The 21,020-nt window shown below is 40.9% G+C and overlaps 1 protein-coding gene across 1 annotated transcript in view; it reads left to right on the top strand.

Annotated features, from left to right (window-relative positions):
* Window positions 1-21,020, top strand: part of LOC139329849 (ephrin type-B receptor 1-like) — a 79,309-nt gene that overhangs the window by 42,688 nt on the left and 15,601 nt on the right. The window contains exons 7-13 of the mRNA XM_070960426.1: window positions 1,651-1,913; window positions 4,407-4,482; window positions 5,817-5,941; window positions 14,667-14,832; window positions 15,259-15,364; window positions 16,651-16,712; window positions 16,805-17,002. Coding sequence (XP_070816527.1) covers window positions 1,651-1,913; window positions 4,407-4,482; window positions 5,817-5,941; window positions 14,667-14,832; window positions 15,259-15,364; window positions 16,651-16,712; window positions 16,805-17,002 — 996 coding nt within the window. The remainder of the gene's footprint in view (window positions 1-1,650; window positions 1,914-4,406; window positions 4,483-5,816; window positions 5,942-14,666; window positions 14,833-15,258; window positions 15,365-16,650; window positions 16,713-16,804; window positions 17,003-21,020) is intronic.

Raw genomic sequence — 21,020 nt, 5'->3', positions numbered from 1 at the left:
TACTGTATGTAAAGTAGGGTTGCAGCTAATGATTTTGTTTTTCTTATTCTAATTTTAGTGATTTATTGATCATTTGATAAATTAAAATGTCTGAATAATGTGGATCAGTTAACACATTCAAATGTTTGTTTTGTTTGAGAAACAGTTCATAACCATTTTAAAATCATAACATTAATCAAGACAAATATAACAACAACAATAATGATAATAATAATAATCCATTTCTATGCCGCTTATCCCTTTTGGGGTCACGGGGGGGCTGGAGCCTATCCCAGATGTCGACGGGCAAGAGGCAGGGTACACCCTGGACCGGTCGCCAGTCGATCGCAGGGCAACATATATACACAGACAGCCATTCACGCTCACACCTAAGGGCAATTTAGAGTCACCAATCAACCTGATGAGCATGTTTTTGGTCTGTGGGAACATGCAAACTTCACACAGAAAGGCCCGACCCGGGAACCGAACCAGCAACCTTCTTGCTGTAAGGCACGCGCACTACCTGCTGCGCCACCGTTCAGCCCCCAACAACAACAACAACAACAACAACAACAACAACAATAAGAAGAAGAAGAAGAAGAAGAAGAAGAAGAAGAAGAAGAAGAAGAAGAAGAAGAAGAAGAAGAAGAAATCAAAAAAAATTCAGAGATGAATCACTTATCAAAGTTGTTGGCCGTTTTGTTTTTTGTTTTCTGTTGACTGGCGAATCAATTCATGGTTTTTGCTCAAATGTAAAATCTTTATCAAAAAAGCAGCTAGTGCAGCAATTATTTAGATTAGATAGTAATAAAGTACAGGTACAAAATTGCACCAAACTGAAATATTCAAGTTAAAATAGTTCAAATGTTTCTGGAGTACATACTGGTAATGTATTTAAGTTTAAGTACACGTCCAGATCCATCATCACCGTTGTCGGACGATATTCAGTAGATATAGGGAAAATCCCAATACACCACAAAGCAGTCAAACTGACTGGTAAGGGCCATATATCAGCATATATGGCTCACGGACGATCGTCAGTCAGCATCGGCAGCCAAAAACGTGATTGGGGCATCTGTACTTAATGTTATTTTCCTTCTTTGTCAGCTCTAATTTAAATGTTATTTGGGGCACAAACTGTATCTGAATTTTTGACTTGATCTGGGTAATGGGTCAGATGTGCTTATGGATAACAGGACAGTGATACTCCAGCTTCTGCACAAACAAATAGATCAGTAAATCCATTGTGGTACATCCCATCACAGATTTACCTTAATGTGAGTGTGAGACTTGTAGTTACTGTAATATCATATGAAGTGATGCATTTCCAAACATAGCTTTTGCATACACACAGTGATGCTCTGCTCATACAACAGCTTGCATAGCTATAAAATGCCAGACATCATGTGATAGTAAAACATTTGTCCATATGCAAGCCATTAGTAGGCACTGCTTCATGAAAAAAAAAAAAAAATTCTCAAGTGCTTACCATAATGACATTTGATTGCATCCAGGTGTAGAGGAGTGCTTTGCTTGACAGACTTTGAATTTACCTGATTGATATCTGCAGTATGTCCAGCTACAGTGTTGCTTAAAGGTACACTGAGACAGACAATGGAAACATTTATCTTCTGTGTCAGTCCTTTAACCTCCAATCCACTTTTTCTCTAGGTGTCCCTTCAGCTCCTCGCAACGTGGTCTCAGTCGTCAACCAGACATCGCTGCTGCTGGAGTGGAACCCGCCACGTGACACTGGGCACCGTGACGACCTGTCATATAATGTCTTGTGCCGCCGGTGCCACAGCAGCGAGCGCCGGGCGTGTCAGCCGTGTGACGACAGCGTGGTGTTCATTCCAGGCAAGCGAGGGTTGAAGGAAACGATAGTGGAGATCAGCAAGCTGCGGGCCCATACATCGTACACCTTCGACATACAGGTTTGTCCACCGAGCAGAGAGAAGCTAACCGAGCAGCATCCATGCTTTTTGTTCAGCATTGATAAAGGAGTTCTCCAAACAAAGTCTTTATTTTGAGTATCACACACTTACTGCCTCCAGGCTTGAGAAGTGTATCTGAGAAATTAACTTGTCTCTTCATGGACTATGCCAACTGTAGTTAGGTCTGAATTTACAACCATTGTAATGGCCGCCGATAGCTACCCAGAATCACAGTGTCATCACAGTGCTTCAAAGACCATTAAAGAACCTCTCTGATCCTTTCTGCAGTAGAATTCACTCCCTCTCTGTTGATCTCCAAGTTTATAGTTTCCTCACGACACAGTACGTAGTTACATGCACAGTTCTTTTTGATACCGTTGCCTCTTCATGGCACAGTATTGCACAGTGACTCTGCCCTGATGCAGGGTTGTCTGTGGAATCCAGTGTAACTGCTATGAATCGAGGATATTTACAGCTCCACAAAGAAGCAAGTCACAAACTTTACAAAGCCACCTTTCAAGCCCACAACTGGAGAGTATGCTCAAAAGTTAGATTTTCAGGGAGGAATCCTTTTAATTTTTTCACACCACTAGTTAGACCATGTTTCAGAAAGTCACTTTTTACTTATAAAGAATTCTGCAGCTTTATAGAAGTTACCTTTCAAAGTTGCTGCTCAACAAGGTAGTTTTACTCTATACTAAAACAGTAAAAACTATACTAAAATAACCTTGATGCTGACTGTGTTGTCAACTCTTTGATGCCACATTGATGTTTTCTGACATAGGGGTTTTATGCACAATTTGGTGTTATTGTCATGACTCAGGAAATGTAGAATTGGACCCAACAGCAGACAAGCAGGCATGAGAATTTCAGAGATTTATTAAAATAGACAGGCTAACAGGCAGGTGTTGGTAGGCAGACAGGCATGTTCCAATTAAGGTTCAGGTGCAGAAGCTCTGAAGCAAAAAGAGACGACAAGGAAATAACACTGCAAGTAGAATGAACTGACAAAGGCTGACTGGAAACTTAAATATCTGGAGGACTGATGAGGGAAGTGGGAACAGGTGATTAGATGGGAACAGAACGTTAAGTGATGGAGAAAGGAGGGAAAGTCCAGGGACATCTGGTGGACAACACAATTGTAGTGGTTTGAGGAAGTGGAAATTTGGCTGGATGGAGGGACAGGGAGGCAGAGTGTGACAGTTATATCATGTTGTTTCAAACCACAAGGCCACCGTGATACCTATAAATTCAGCACGATGGTGAACCTGCAGTCTTCTGCCATCGGCAGCCTTTACCATCAAGGCTGGGTGTTTAAATCAAGGTCACCTGTGTTGTAATTGTTAAGGAAAGGGAGCGTGTCACTTCACTTTCGCCATTCAGTCTTGGATCGTGAAATCTCATCTACTCCTCTAATCGAAATGTGGCCAAATCTTAGTCTTTTGACCGTAACTCTACTGTCGGTTAATGTCTAAGTGGTCCAGTGGACCTATTAATAAGCAATTTGATTTTCGCAGGATTACAATATAGTACATTATTCTTTTCTGGATCGACTCAGTAGAGTGGCCTGTAGGTATGAGTTTATCCATTTTGAAAGCAGCCTGTTGCGGGATGGGCAGATCAATAGTGATGTATGAATGAATTGCTCAAACATTGACCTGATTATGAAAGTGTTGATGTTGATGAAAGTATCAATTGTAATTTGATGTGTTTACCAAGGACAGCCACATTTAATCACAGTGCTGAATATCCACTGAGATATCCATGATTTGTTGCAATGTTTTGTAAATTAAATGATCCACTGAGTGAAACAAAATAAACAGCGGCATCAAAGTTAGGTATTGTTTGAAGACCTTAACTTTTGGGATTTGTTTTTGATAGTAGAATTATCCTATTTATCTATGAAGTATTCACTGGTGACATGTGAAACCCAACAAAAGGAAACAAAATCAAATGTGAAAGATAATGAAACAAACAAAACAATATAAAATTAGAGCGTGGAGTAAGCCATTAAGCTAGCGTCACTAATTACAACACCTTTGTTTAATGATTTGCTATGACTGAAGACATCGTTTCGGCCGTCAAAATGATTAACTGAGTCCATGACAAACAACAGGTGACAGCTAATTAGGTGGTTTCTGAAACGCATTGAGTTCCTGTTAATTGTGTCTTTGTGCTGGTGAGATGAGAAAGACTTTACAGTTTTAAGAAGACACTGCCAGTGCTCCTACACTGAAATGAAAACCACTGGCATTCACAACAGCACCTCGTCTGTGTAATAATGCATGCCCTGGATGCTACAATATCGGAGTGTTATGCAAAGTTAGCAACACTGTCTTGCTCTTAACACTCCAGCAGATGTTGTTTTTTTTTTTTTTTTCCCAAATCCTTTGACATTGTATGCTGTATCAAACACAAAGCTCGACTGGCCTAAGAGCAGTAACTAATGTATGTAAGGTGGAGCAGCTGACCGTTATGCTTCGTACTCCACAGGCAGTCAATGGAGTCTCCAACAAGAGCCCTTATCCCGCCCAGCAACTGTCAATCAACATTACAACCAATCAGGCTGGTGAGTGGAGAGCACAAAAGCTGTGTGTGTGTATGTGTGCAAGCATCTGTGTCTGTGTGTGTAAGCATACCCTGGGGCACAGTGGATTATGCTGGCTAGGGGGATAAAGGAAATTGAGCTACAGCCTTTTAATTCATAAAACATGTTATAAGCTTGTCATCTCTCTCCCTCTGTCTCCATTTCTCTCCCCCTTTCTGTGTCTTTTCTGCACATCCATAGCCTTTATCCTGTTTTCCTCTTTCCCCCTGCCTCTGCCTCGGTTCTCTTTTCTCGCCTTTATCCCCTCTCCCTGCCCTCTTCCCTCTGCCTCCCCCCTCTCGGTCTCTGACAGTGTAATTCTTAGAGACTATAAAGTGAACTGAGTTACTGCTCCATCAATACTTTATGGAGACAGACACAAGTGATATTTCTACTGCTACCCAAATTTAGATTTAAAAGCTGCTTTGCTCTGATGGAAAACACATCATTTACCTCATCTACGGCATCCCAGGCTCATTCCTAATCGAAACATGATCCATTGTCACCCTGCTGCTTTCTGAACACATTTGTTACTGCTGCTGGATGAAAAACTCTCTTATCCTTGAAATCTTTTAGGACTCAACCAAAACTGATTTATTTTCAGGTTGACTGCACTGGGGGGTTTTGAATTATGCGATAGGCTTTTAGTGTATTTCGTGGGCCCTTAGGATATGAAGCTCACTCGACATATAGAGAACCCTGTAAAATGTCAATTGTGGCAATATTAAAAAAAGACTGTGGGGTTTTCAGGCGACAGCTCGCTCACGCTGTCAAATTATGACTACAGTAGACTCATGTGGCTCATGAGGTATCACAGCGTTTACTGAGCATTATGGCAGTCCCATGATATTCCCTGTGACTCTGCTGTGTGAGATACATACATTCTCTATCTCAATATAACCTACATCAATTTGATGCTTGTTACTGGTGTAGTATCAATCTCCATGTCTTGATTCCCTCCTCTTGCCACTTTATGCCATCACGTATGGCGCAAATTTGATGAAAACTATCTTAGAGAAAGATCCCATAGGCAAACCCACAAAATACATTATAGCCAACAGCTTCTGGTTCCTAAAATTCTGGGTAAAAATGCATTACAGACATAACTCTTGTTTCCCCATCAGTGCCAAGTGCAGTAATTTGTTTTCATGTGCCTGGATAAGGAAACATTTTTCTCCTTTGGGTGTAAATAATCCTTGGCAATATGTCATTACATTACACACTACATTTCCATATTTATGGTGTTTAAGCATGCTAGCGAATCTTTTAACTGCCTAATTGATTGTGTGTATTTGTGTGTGTGTTTTTTTTAACAGCTCCCTCAGTAGTTCCCATAATGCATCAAGTGAGCTCAACCAGCCGCAGTTTCTCGTTGTCATGGCCACCGCCTGAACAGCCCAACGGAATTATCCTCGACTACGAGATACGATACTATGACAAGGTAGAGTAGGATGATGAATGTCTGTGAGTGTTTGTGTGTGTGACCGTGTGCTTTTTGGTGTCATGGCCACAGCCAGTAATCCATTAGAGTTGATAAAACAGGAGAATCAATATCAACTTCATCTAACTCATCTATTATCAGGACTGTTATAGAGAAGCAGCGACAGTGTCTGTGCTTCTCAAATGCTTCAGCTCATAGTAACTTGAATGAAAGTTAAAAAACTATTGCTGGTATGTTTATTTACAATGCGTCAGTCAACACCATCTTCATCTGGTGTATGGACAAATGCACATTTTTTGTACACAGCTACTGAGATGCTAGATATCAGAAGACCACAAGAAATTTTGGCAGGCGGTGAATGAAACACCTTGAGAAAACTTTCGCATTGCTATCCAGGTAATAATAAAGAGGTCATTTTTACTTAGAGGAGTTCAGCATTTTTAGGAAACAAAGCATATTAACTTCAACGCTGAGAGTTAGATAAGGAGAGCAACACTAATCTTATATCTGTCCCTTAAATATAAAGCAACAGCAAGGAGATGCTTAGCTTAACTTATCTTATCTTAGCTTAAGCATAAATACTGGATTCATGGGGAAGCAGCTAGCTTGGCTCAGTACAAGGGTAAGAAAAACTGCCACCTCTGAAGCTCAAAGGAGGCAATTCTGTATTTTCCAATTTGGCAAACTAGTCTTTTACAAATGTGTTAAAATATTGTCAAAAGTTTTGAAAAGGACAGAAGTTAACAGGGGGAAAAAGTACAACAACGTAACAACCCCAGACCATCCAAAAGTTAAACTGTTGGGGGGAAAATCCATGAAATAACTCAAACTCTAAAAAATAAGTACATTTGGGCATAATATTAACAAAAGCGTGGAAGAACAAATTGTAAATGTTTTTTTTTTTACCTGATGGCACAAGTTCCCAAACACACACCACAATATACCACTTAAAATAACAATAATCAATAAATGATGCTCTTGTAATACTCATTCTGTTATTATTGCTTATTTCCAGTCACTTAGCTTAAGTACTAATAGTTGATGAAAAGTAGTTAATTATTAGTTCAGAGGCTGGTGAAGGACAGCTGAAGGCAGAAACATGTCAACATGTTATTTGGATTTGTAATTCCTGTTGATTATCTTCTCTCTCACTTGTGTTCAGTATCTATTAAAGCATGTTTTATACAATATTACTTCCAAATAAGTCTGGATTGATCTTAGAATCACAATACATATTTCATGGAGCTTGTTGTCATACTGACTGGGTTGTACAGTGATGGAAGAGTCTCTCTTTATTCCAGCACTCATCAATTGTTGATGGTAGCCGTGCAGCAAAAATGAGCATTCATTCATTAACAAGTGGGGATCTTGTCAAACTGGAAGACAACATAGTTTCATCTAAATTGTAAAAGAAATGTTTATTTATTAATGAAGTTATTGATTGATCAAACAAAGCTGTGTATGTTTCTTCCATGGGCAACTGATGAAGTGGTTTGAGTTGCCATAGTTTCATGTAACACACAATATGGAATCTAGTTAAGATCTGTGAGCTCTGGAGATCCAATTAAATCTTTTTTTTTTTTAATTGGTCAACCAACTTAAGAACTCATGCACATCTTGTGTGTCTTGACCACGAGGAGAAATCTCTAGACCAAAAAAACGTCCTTATGTTGCTATCTTAATTGATCAATAAATATTTTGATGATGCAGTGCAGAAGATGAAACACATATTTTATGTGAATATAATCATATCAGCAGTCTCAGTTATCTTCTCAATAATATCATGACATGTTTTTGCAGCTCAGATGCAGTTTTTCACTAATAAGCTCTTCGTGGGGAGGAATGCTGTAGTGTTTGTGGACTGCAGCCACTGATATTACAGTATTGTTTGTTGAGTGAGATTGTTTCCTAGATTCATTGGGTCACTGTTGAGGTGGCCTTTAAGTCTCTTGGTGGGCCTCTGTGTCTCAGTATGTGCCAGAAGACATCACAGACCACTGGTTTCACATAGATACCTTTATCTATGAAGGGCAGAGTCACTACTCCCAGAGAGACTCACCACCACACACTCCAGGGTTGGATGTTGAAGATCTGTATGTATCAGGCAGTTGAGGCTGAAGGGAAGCAAGTCATGTCAAATGATTCTTTGTATTCTCTTTGCTATTGCAATTGATCAGAAAGTGCCAAACTCTGTAGAAGTTGGCTTTTTCCTTCCCACCCTGGACCACCGTGGTAAGAAAGAAAACATTATCTGAATTTATGGAGAAAAGTGCTGTGCAACATGTACTTCCACATCCTCCATTCATCCACGAATCAAATATTTTGTTTATCTAGGAGCAGGTCAAAGTAGTCCAGATGTCCCTCTCCCTAGCAACGTCTTTCTGCTCTTGCAAGAGGATTCCAAGGTGTTCCCAAGCCAGATAAGATATATAATCCCCCCAGCATGTTCTGGATCTACCCTGCGGTCTTGTATCAGTTGGATATGCCTAGAAAGCTTCCAAAGGGAGGCACCCAGGAGGCATCCTTATCGGACACCCAAACCACCTAAACTAGCTCCTTTCAATGCAAATGAGCAGCAGCTCCCTCCTGAAGTCTGAGCTTCTGACGCTATCTCTAAAGGTGAGCTCAGTTACCCTACAGAGGAAGCTTCGTTCTTTCTTTCTTTTGGTCACTGCCCACAGCTTGTGACCAACTGCTGTTCAGTGTTGGTCACACCCCCCCCTTCTCGCCAGGGGAGATAGAAACAGGAAAAGTACAGGATTACCAAACAGGATGATTTATGAAGGGCAGTTTCATGACACGGCAAGCTGCTGTGATGGCCTTTTATGCAACCTGGAAACATGTCGGCCAACGGGGCTCTGGTGAATCTGGGTGAGCCAGTGTCCCACTCAGTGTATAACAGTGAATACAGAAACAACCACAATGAACCCGTGATGCCTGTGCCTGAGGTCGAAAGGTGTTACTTACAGGAGCATAAGGAGGGTGGCGCAGGACTGGAGATGATGGAGAGAAGTTGTGGATGAACCTGTCTTCCAATAGGAGAGAAAGGGTTTAGGTCATAGTAAGCCAACTGCAGTTCACCATATTTTGATTCTCAACAACTGAAGCTCCTTTTCAGATTTGAAGAAAAATGGAAATTAAATAGTTTCCTCAACAGAAACAATATTCTTGACCCCTGTGAAAGTGCCATTTTACTTGTTTTCTATCCTTTGCAACAAAGGATAGAGTATGAATCTGTTGAAATAAAATGTCACTCCGGTGCTTTTTGCTGTGTATGTCAATCACCTATTTATCCACAAGTGGATACTGTTGAAATCAAAACTCCTATCCTATCACTCTACTCTGTGAGGCTGTCTGACTCAAGTAATCACGCCTCCAGCTGTCCTGTAGTGGACCAGTTCCTAAACCGTAGACTAAGGCACAAAACACTTCACTGCCTGAGTCCAGTGATCAAACTAGCCTGCATAAAAGACGACAGACCCGGGGCACCAACGAGGGCCTCTGATTCAGCAGTGAAACATGCAGGATCTGATTGCTTCCCCATCAACGATTGTTGCTCTAGGAAAGAAAAAACTCCAAAGAAAGGACAAGCCATGGCTGCATATCTTGTCTTCTTTGTAATTCAGTCAGTGGGAAGCACAGTGCCTTTGGAAACTGGAAGTTAAATTAAAAGCATATCTATTACCCAAAGCTAAACATAAGAACACCCTCATCTTTTCTGAAGCTGAGCCAACAGCTGCAAAAATAGATAGACTTTCACTGCAGACAGATTAAAAACAAAGAGCAAAGCACCTACAAGGGATTGTGCGAGATACACCAAAAAGGACAATATGCCTCCTCATCCATAGCCCACATTTGATTCAGTGCCATTTTCCAGTTCTTTTCAGAAAACCGAAGAAAACTGTTTTTGCCTTTTTTTGGGATACCACTTCCAGTCTCTGTGATCATTTTGTCTTTTTAATACATACTGTCAGTGAGTTGGTGCTTCCATAACTTACTAAAACTCTCAGATACAAACAGAAGTACAACCTTTAAATACTCCAGAGTCTTGCCACCTCATTTTCTTATCTATTCTCTTTGATAAAAAACACTGAAGCACAATCCTAAAGTCCATGACTCCAGAGGGCTCACTCACAGATTCCAATTTCCCAGCACAACATAGTATATGGCTATAATTTTACAGTGCTGCATAAGGGAAGGGGAAGAGAGAGAGAGTGTGTTTGTGTGCCATTTTTATTGTTGGGCGTTAGTGCTTCTCTAGGATCAGTGTACGTTACGTACTTATATTTAAATCCTATAACTAAACTAAATACAGCACTGACACAGCTGGCCATCATTATGTAAGTCATGATGCTATTGCTACATTGCCTTTATGTGGTGATGGTTTTCAAGTAATAATTTATTTATGCTGGTGTGTGATTTAAGTATGCACAGTGTTATCTTGGCATGCAACAAAACTATACTTTTTATCAGATTATACAGTTTTTTTTTACATATTATATTCAAACCATGCTCTGTCCTGTCTTACTCACATTTTCCAGTGTTATTAAAATGGTCACACAAAGATCCAGTGTCTAATGTCTAATATAATGGACCTATCCTTGTAACTGATTTTCTATCTTGAAATAAGATTCAAGGAGATCCTTCAAAGCTCATGAAATATAATTCCTCTTTGAAATGCATTTATGCCATTATCAGACTGTGGCACCTGAAAGCATTTCATCTGTTGATCAAAGAAGAAACACGTGCAGGTTCTGCTGAGCAGAGCTGACTTGAGTTCAAATATTAACTGGCGACTGTCTTCAGCAGAAAAACAGCACTTTTGTTTGTTGATGTGCATAAGTATGACACTGTTTTACTGCTGCAAAACCTCTTTGCAAACAAAGAGTCCAGGTTCAAGTTTGGTTCTACAAAGTGCCTGATTTTGTCATCAGAAACCACCGTTTAGCTCTGCTCTCCTACAGTCAACACTGGTTTCTTTCAACCTCGATCACTATCTTTCCCTAACCTCTTCTATAGAGGTGGCAGGTCAGAAAATGCTCATATGAAACAGTCGTTTTGGTCATTTTGGAAAGCACTGAAAAATAACCTGTTCTGTTGTTGTGATGTCAGGGTTTGTTGGAATGCTCATATACAGTAAAAGCCATATCCACTGGGACACTAAATCACTTAACTTTAAAACAAAAAGGCACAGTATGGGGTCTTCAACATTATGTAAGCCCATTTGTTGACAGCATCATATGACATTATGTCCGTCAAACCATATGTCAATATGAAAATGGCAATGTTAGCTTCAGTAGCAGCACAGAGTCACCACTCATGACAATACCACTCCATATTAAAACATTCATATTTTGTTCACGCTGGAGAAGCTGTCTGAAGATATAGGACACTGTACAAAGTGTGTCGTAATGCAACAGAAAACAAAATCCTGCTACAATGCGAATATATCTCAAGAGGCGTGGGTGCTATATGACAGGGGCAATGCTGCAGCACACCTCAGTACCCCTACTTCCCACGGTTTTGGTAAAAGTGAAGTTCCAGGGAAAACTAGAGAATATCAGACAGAGGAAGTTGAGATTTTACCTCTCGCACAGTTATTACAGGGAGTTTAGGACAGAGTGAAAAGAACTGCACTCGCTGAGAGATGTTCTGTCGCTGCTGTCTGACAGTCACAGATAAAACCCTTACTTTGTCAAAATCAGGGCAGTGACTTAAATGTAAGTCGGCCTTATTGGCTGCTGCCTCTGCTTTAACATTATTGAACATGGAGGCCAATTAAGACCCAGAATCAAAAGCTGACAGTGTGTCCTTTCATTGTTTTATTCTTCCTTGATACACATCATAAGAAGGCATAAATACTGTATCTTACACTGTATAGAAGCCAACCACATGAAGTGACTAATTTTAGCTCATAGCTTCAAGTGAAGACGTCCCCAGGGAGCAATTTGATAAGCCTGGAGAGAGAGAGAGGACAGGTTCCTCTAAACAGACAGCTGTACTATAACTCCTTTTCTGGTACTTCGTCATTTCTCCACCTTCATTCTCTCCATCTTCTCCTCCATCCCTCCCTCACCCACCCCTCCCGTCAAAGCCACTCTATAGATAATGAGGTTTTAATGTAGTAAATTTGATATGGCACAGGGAGGCAGGATTTTTACCCACTACTTATCTCTGGCTACCAGACCTTCCCACATGGGCTGCCCCCTAACCTTTCCACTGTGGCAAGCATAGCCCCCCCTCCCACACACACACACACACCTCCAAATTCAAACCCCACCCTGACACAATACCCCCATTTCTTTGGCCACTTCCAAATATAACTCTCTATCGTATTCTCTCCCAGCTTTTAGCTGTCCTTGTGTCGCGTCCTAATTATGACAATAGGAGTCTGGCTGGTCGTAGTACTCAACATCAACTTCTAAGAAATTAGAGCTTAATGATGTTAAATGCAGTGTATCAAGGTAGTGGATTAACACAGGATTAACACAGAAAAAAAAATGACACAAGACATTTCATATCATAATAATAAAGATCCCCACATGCAGTAACAAAACCATTTAAGACCATCAAGGGGGAAATGGGTATTTGTTATTAAGAAATATAGTGGTAATTCAATCATCTTTATCCCCTTTTTATTCATGTGCATGTTCTTTTTTCATAACCCTCCATCTTCTTTGCAGCCCCAACCCTCACTTTCTGACGACTCTTTTCCCTCCTGAACTCTCCTCCTCATCACCATCATCATCTCTCTTCCTCTCCTCTTCGCTCTGCCGTCGACCCCTCCACCTCCTTCATCCTCACGGCATGATTCCCTCCCCCTCCCTTCATGCCATCACCACACCATATCTGTCATTCCCTCTGGACCGTTTCGATTTTGCTGCAGTAAAACCTCTTTATCTGAAAGAAATGGGTGAGAGGAAGCATCCAAAGAGGGCATAGAGAGATAGAGGTAAAAGGTTGTAGCCTTGGGTTTATGAGATAGACCTGATTGGTCTGATGCCTGATTCACCTCAGGAGGAGGACGGGGCAGAAAGAAGGCTAAATGCTCCAGCAGATCTGTCTCTGTGGGCTATAGCTAATTACCTGCATTATCGCTTTGTTATATTTTAAGGAAATGGAGTAGCGAATGGGTCAAAGAGGCAGGAAAAAGAGCAAGAAGTCAAAGAGAGAGGAAATGAGGGGTTTTTTTTGGATATATATTGAATGATGACTGGAAGGCAGATGGGAGGAGAGACAGAGGGAGATATAAGATAGAGAAATCTAAGATGGAAAGGGGGCCTCAGAAAACGGAAGGATGATAAAGATACTGGAAATTACAGAAAACACACTTTTTTGATAGTTTAGGTTTTATGTGCTGAGGTCTTGAATTATGCTCTTTTTGTTTTCTGTCTGTCACCACCGGAGTAAATTGGGAATAAATGGAATTCCGTTTGTGTTGCACCAGACACTGAAAATGACATTTACAAAATGTAATTGCAACATGGCTTTCCAGAGAGAATGACCCAGTATCTCTACAGAGCTTACTTTTACCAGAGTTCGTTGGGACGGAGTAAAAATGATCATATGTCTGCAAAGGTTTTTTTTTTCTCAAAGCTTTGATTAGAACAAGCTGAATTCCGTCTATTCCCACTGTTATAATTCCATCAATTACTTATCAAAGCATGGCTGCGTACAGCTTCCGGAGCATCTTAACAGCAGCTGAAATTCTGAACTTCTCACCTTGCTGTTGTCATAGAAAAGTGCCCTCCTGCCTATGTCAGTACACCATGACATCACTGTTGTCCATCAGTGATGCTAGATGTGGCCAGAGGTGCAACAGAGTTCCAACTTTAATGTAGAAAGAGCAGTAAAAAACATATATTTCAATCCTGGTTTTTTGGTTTATGAGCCGAGATTTTTTCAAACTTCTGCCCCACCCACTACAATGATTTTTATTTCTATAAATAAAAATCATTTCTATTTTTATTTTCTGCTCAAAAAACTGAAAAAGCACTGTGACCCAGTCACTTTGGATAATTTCCACACTTCTGTGGACAGTTTTTATAGTCACTCTCCTTCAGTAGAAAGTAGTTCCAGTAAAATCTGTTCATATTGAGGTCTGTGGATTAGTCTCACTAACTGGGAGAATATTTCTGGAAAAACACATTTTCGTGTCATTTTCTATGCTTTGATGACCACTAATGAAATTTTATCCCCCTCCATTGTATTGGGTGGAGACAGATGTCTCAGTATGGGGACTTAAGACAATTCTTTTTCCATAATCTACCAGCAGGGATAAGTGTAAAAATGTCTTCTGTGGTTTGGGTGAACTGACTCTTAACGGTGTGAACAGATAGATAGAAACAGATCGTCTGAGTTTGTGGAGCACAGAAGCAAAATGTAGATGACAATTGAACTGCTCTTTTTTACTGCCGGAAGAAAAATGGAAAAAGACAAAAGAAATGTGATAGAGACTGGCACAGTGTGACAAAGATCCCAAATGAATTCAAAGTCAAGATGTTGCAGTTACACCATCTGTGGTCAGGGTGTCTGTGGTGTCACAGTCTGAAAATGGTAAATGTCTCAGTTTGAACTGGAACTTTGGAAGAATTAATCTTGTCTTAGCTGAAGGCCAAAACTGAGTACTAAATTTAGTCTCTGGTAGTCTGTGACTGAAGAAATATTACAGTCTGTCTTGCATGGCTGTGAAACATATTAATCTCTCTCTCAACCTCCTCTTCAGTCCCAGTCGTCAGTGCTGAACAGTTCAGTGATCCAGAGCGAGACACCCAATGTTGTTCTGGAGGGTCTGAGACCAGGGACCGGCTACGTGGTCCAGGTGAGGGCCCGCACTGTGGCCGGCTTCGGAGCCTACAGCAAGGACATGCTCTTCCAAACACTCACCGACGGTAAGTGGGTGGTTGGTTGGCTGGAGTGTGTGGAGGTGTGTGTGTTGGTGGAGGTTTTGTGGTGAAGAGGAAAGAGAGTGCAGGACTGAGAGAGGGAATTTGAGAGGTTGAGCAAGAGTGAAAATCTGGCTGTGAAGTAATTAAATTCGACCCTACTTTGTGTGTGTGTGTGTGTGTGTGTGTGTGTGTGTGTGTGTGTGTGTGTGTGTGTGTGCGCGCACGTGTGTGTGCGCGCGCTCTTGCAGTCATGTAAAAGGAGCCTCACAAAAGATACTTTATATGTGTTTGAGACAGAGAAACTGTAAGGTGTATATTTTCCCTTGCAGAAATGCACAGGTGTGTATGAGAGAGTGCCTCAAAAAATACCAAAAATACCTCTCTTCAATGTGTGCGGATTGTGTGTTTTTTGTATGTGTGTTTCTGCAGATGAGTATAAGTCAGAGCTCGGACAGCAGCTCTCCCTGATTGCAGGCTCTTTAGTAGGTGGAGTGTGTATCGTCTCATTGGTTGCAATCGCCATCATCTGTACCAGGTAATACATGCACGCAGCCACACACACCCACGCTCACACCCACGCTCACACCCACGCCCACACCCACACCCACACCCACACCCACACCCACACCATCTGTGTCACATGTACTGACTTGATAATGTTCAGTAAGGTTCATTATTCTCCTTTTTTAATCTGCGAATTTGCTCGTCTATATTTGACATTTTGACTTGTCATGGTCGGAAAAGCACAGGTGTTACCAATGACATCAACAATGGCTCCACTCTGTTCAAGTGTCCCAGTAAACCCTTACTGTGTGACAGAGAGCCAGCTTGCACAACACCAGGAACCTGAAACTGAGGCAGCTAAATGGAATTGAGCCATCATAAATTTACACCTGTTAATTTCCTGTGACATGTCAAGATGTCATGTGTGAAAAAGGTCTTTTACAGAGCTTTCAACCACATCTCAGTGTCTGGAGCTTCCATCGTGCGATAACAGGTTTACAATCCCCCCCAACCCCCCCAACCCCCCCAACCCCCATCTCCATGACAACTGAGCAAATTGTATCTGCTGAGGAACACTGTAAGATGTGGTTGAAAGGCAGTAAGTGAACCTTGAGTTAAGAATCGCTGGTCAGGAATAAACACATTAACCAAGAGGAACCGATGTTTACTGTTAGCTACAGTGAACAACGTGCATTTGGACATTAAATCCATGTGAACATCAGTTTAAACATTTTAGAAAAAACTGGGTATTTTCAGGAGAAGTTTGGCCAAACCCAAAAGTAATTAGCATTAGTATTAATTTTACTTTTAAAATTTAGAATATAAAAATGGCCTCTGTGTGAGAAACTATTCCTAAGCTTGCTTGATTGTTGCATTCACTAGAAATGGAAGTGCAGTTTTGGAACAATAATGACATATAAACATAAAAATTATTGGCTTTAACGTAGACTTTCTAAAGGTTTCTGTGACGTCCCAGACCTGGCAATGACAGACTCTCTCTCGCGTGTACAGGATAAGGTGTCTATTATGAAGATCGTTTGACATATTAAAATATTACAAAGTGCATTTCTGTGCTTCCATCTCCAGATGAAAGCAGGAAACTACAGCTGACACAGAACAATAACAAGTCAGCCAACACTAATGAATTTCTGAGAGACTTCTTTGTCTCAAACAGATTTTTTTTTGACATTCAGTAACACTGTTTTAACTGAGCTGAAGGGAAGGCAACCAATTAGTATTTTTCCACTTTTCAAACTTTGTGTAACATTTCTGGCTGCTCTCCTTTTTCTCCAAAAATCGCTCTGCTTGTGCCTGTAGAAGACGGCAGTTGAAGGAGAGTGTGTACGGTGACAAGCTGCAGCAGTACAACACAGGAGGAGGTGCGACCACCACTGAAACTTTAAAAAGCTCTGCCTTTCCAAACACCAAACTTCCAACAGTGTTGATTTTTGCCCCTTCATTTTCTCTCCAGAGGTGACTCTGAGGCCTGACATGTTCAGCGGTCCCACCCCCACTGTGACCTTTCCCACCCTGTCTGAAGGTCACAGTTCACCAGGGGTCAAGATCTACATTGACCCCTTCACCTACGAGGACCCCAACGAGGCCGTCCGAGAATTTGCCAAGGAAATCGATCCCTCCTGCGTCAAAATAGAGGAAGTCATTGGATCAGGTAGGGATTTTCATAGATTTAGTGTCTTTGACGCTTGACTTGCCCTCCTCTCTGTCATGTTGTTTCTATGTTGTGTCAAAGACGTTGAAGATTATTATAATATGTGTCAAATACTAAGATGAATTCATTCTATTTGTACAAGATGAAAAAAAATCACAGTCCTCATTCATATCTACTATAAACTGCTTCAGAAGTAAACTTTAGAAAAATAAACCTTGGTTTCCTTTGATGAGACCATCTGTCACTTGAACTCTACAGTAAATTAATCAAGTTCTTCAACTGTGCCACACTTTTGGTGTCAATGACAAAGATCTGGAAACGTGCAATATCAATTCATTATTTTGCTTTATTTTTTTTCCTTTGAAGTCAGGAGAGATGTTTTATTCATGCCGAAAACTTTCACTGGAATAAATTAATACTGTCTTCATGCATTCTCTTTGGCTATCTGAGCGCTCACTGTAAAAATGCTCTGTGATGTTTGGCAAATAGAGAAAGTTGGATGTGAAATGGAGTCCCAGAGCATCCTCTGAAATTTTTTGGGGGGGAGGCAGAGTTTTTGCATTTCAGCTGTCCGATGTAAAAAGAAAAAAAAGATGGAAACAAGAAACCAAAAAATAAGGAAAAATTTGCGAAGATTAAGTGCCTTATTTTACCACTGATCCCTAAGTACTGAAACTATGCAATAACTTCAAGAATTTCATTTTTCTTTATTGTCCCCAAGGGGATCCGAGTCAGGAAGCACAGAACACACATTTGAGCATAAAATAGATTAACAACATCAAATCAAAACATATAATAAAACTCACAGTTATAAATAGCTTCAAAAAATGCAGATACATCAGTGAGAGCCATCATCGTCCAACCCAGTCATCAATTGTAGGGCTAATGTGTAAAAGCAATCAGACATTTTTGCATCAAATTTATGCATAAATAACTTTGTCAAAGTCATGAAAGCTCAATGCTGCCAGCTAGGGGTAAAGTTACATTTCTGACCTGCCCCAGGCCTCCGACAAGCCTCAGGTTGAGTTGTCTTTTGGTACTGTTTTATTTTTGTTCCAAATTTTACTCATTGTGTAGCCCTGTCTGACAGAGAGCCCTTGTGTCAAAATTTAACCAATTACTATAGTTTTTATTGCACTCGCATATTAAATTTGTGTTTAATCAAATTACCACCTGCTAACTGACACAGAAAAACCTCACATGTTGACATTTCAGCCTGGAGGTATCGGTTGGTTCCTGGTCTCAGTGTGCATTGCACTTACCTAATGGGTTCATCTGGCCTTGCCTGGGGCCAGAAACAAAGCGTTATTTTATTACTTCATCCCGGCCCTGGCTAATAGCGCTGCTCTGTGTCAAAATCTAGTTCTAACGGCATGTTCAAATTGTCAGTTTACATAACCTGCGGCGCTTAAACGTGGGATCATTTTTGTGTATCAGCCATTGAGACACAAATAATCAAACCACGTGTTTATTGGCCGCAACAGGCATTTAATTTAGCAAACGTCAGCAGGCACTGACTGTGTGTTGACTTCAGCCTCTGACTGAACTCAGCACTCACCAGAGACACCTGTCCTTTCTGTTTCCCTCCAGTCCCATTTCTTCTCTCTCCTCTCTCTCCGTTCATGAAGTAAAGTACATTTCCCCTCCGGCCAGCAGTCAACAGGGACAGAGAGAATTACAAACACCCGACAGTTGAGGTCAGCACCTAGGCGGCTCACTGCTGCACACAGGTTGAGAAGCGAAAGTGAAGATAAATCCATTTTTTAAATCCCAAAAGTTTCTGAAAGAAATTCAGAGCTCTCGTCCTGTTTGGCAAACAGCTCCAGAGCAGAATCCGCTGTGACTCCAGGTGTTTATTCCCCCAGAAGCTCGAGCTCTGCCCCTGGCTCTCTTCTCCAGAGCCTCTCGGTGCAGCAAGCCTGTCCCTCCACTTTGCCTCCAACTCCCCAAACACCTCTCTGCACACACAATGATTTTAGATCACATTATAATACATTATCTGGAAAATCAAGAAACAGTCAGTGGATGAAGCTGGAAAATGTATATTGGCTCATGATATGTATTTTCAGAGAACCCTGTGGTAATTGGGCAGATTTGAATCTTTGATAATTGATTCGTGTTATTTGTCTTCTAATGCAAACCATAGTAGATGGAACAATGTTTATACTCCAAATGTTTTCCCCCAGAAAACTAACTTTTTTTTTTCCCTTTGGACCAAAACCAATCAAACCCAAATGGCCATGGAGCTCTGGGTGATAAAGGTCATGAACCAGATTCAGCCCCTCACCGCTGAGAGTATGTGCTTTCGGCTTTGGTCTGTTGAGCCACTCTGAGAAGCTTTCCGTAATCCCTCGGCTTCTCGCTTTATTTCTCTCTGGAAGGTTTCTCACCTCAGCCAGAGGTGACAGAGGAGGGATGAAAACGACAGGGAGGGAGGGAAAAATATGAGCCTGGGTGATTGAGATGTGGCCAGGCTGTGAGCCCTTAAACGGTTGAATCTCTCCCACTCTGCGGCGATAGAAAGTGAAAATTTAGCCACAGCTCTTTCTCTCTTTTTGTTTTTCTCTCTATATTTCTTTGATACTTTCCCCTATCTTCATCTCTGTCTCTGATTCAGCCCCTCTGGAGTTGTAAAGTTTGTTTGCGCATAGAGAAATGCTAAAACAAAGAACCAAGGGGGGAAGAAGCAGAACAACAGATTGAGGAGCAAAGATAAAAAGAAAGAACCCTGAGGACATAGTAAAAATATCTCACCTCACTCTCTTCCTCTTCCTCTGTGATAACACCCCTCTCTTTCCTTGTTACTATCACCCTCACTGTAAGTGCCATTCATAAAAAAACACTTTATTTGACTGAAGACAAGTTCTGAAACACTTAGAATAGAAACTAGCAATAATATCTCATCTGACAGGCCAGTTAATTTACTTACATTCATTCTCTTCTATTCCATCTTTTCCTCAAGCACCTCTATTTTAGAAAAAGAGGAAGTGACATGTCATCTGATCTCACCTCTCCTTGCAAAAATGATTCCTCCCTCTCCCTCCTTCCATACTTCATTCCCTCTTTTCCCTTATTATCAGTACTGTCTCATTTCCATCCTTCACTCTTTCATTTATGCCCCCCTTCTCTCCTTCCTTCCCCCATCCTCTTTCCATTCTCCTTCCTATTTTACCCTCCATCCATCCCTACTTCTTCTGGTTTACAGCGGTGACAGTAGATAGTTTTTAATGAGCAGTGAGATGTGGAGAAGAGATCACAGTGAGACAGGACGACATAACCTGTCATCTAATTCCCATCACTCATCCATTATTCACACACTGATTTTTATTTCTGGGATGAGGACTTTTATTTTGAAGTGGTATTCAATTTTCATGTCCCCAAGAAGCATATGGTTGAATTTATTTTGACAAAAGATATTATATAGTCTGTGCAGCACCGGAAGGAAAATTTTCTGTACGTTGAAGTTCAAGACGGTCGATAAAACCAGTTCATATTCTTGACATTGTAACCTATCAAACCAATAGACAATGCATAAAGAAAGACATGTGAACTAGAAAACCTCCGAGAACAGCTGCAAAAGCAGAGGTGAAAGTAACAAAGCACATTCACTCAAATACTGTACTTGCAGTCAGGACAATTTTGAGGTTCTTTGCAGTTACAGTTCCATTTTTCCATTTTCTGCTACTTTATACTTCTTCTGCTACAAGTCAGGGGCAAACAATACACTTTTTACTCCACTAAATTTAGTTACTAGTCACTTTGCAGCTACAGATTAACAATAGAATATCTAAATGAACTATGATGTACTATTACAGGTTAAGATAAGATATGATAGAGGGAAACACACTGTGATTGGCCGGCTGTGCAGAGGTGAGAAAGGAGCCAGGGTTTAAACATTTCTGCCAACATCTTTTTAACCTAAAATAACCCTGATGATGTCATGTTATAAAATGTTAGACAACCATAAAGTAAGTACTGAATAGTCCAACCTTACTCTATTTACTTCTAGTCAGGTAGA

Source organism: Chaetodon trifascialis, chromosome 4 (genome assembly GCF_039877785.1).
Source record: "Chaetodon trifascialis isolate fChaTrf1 chromosome 4, fChaTrf1.hap1, whole genome shotgun sequence".
NCBI lineage: Eukaryota > Metazoa > Chordata > Actinopteri > Chaetodontiformes > Chaetodontidae > Chaetodon > Chaetodon trifascialis.
This window is presented reverse-complemented; position numbering and strand designations above follow the sequence as displayed.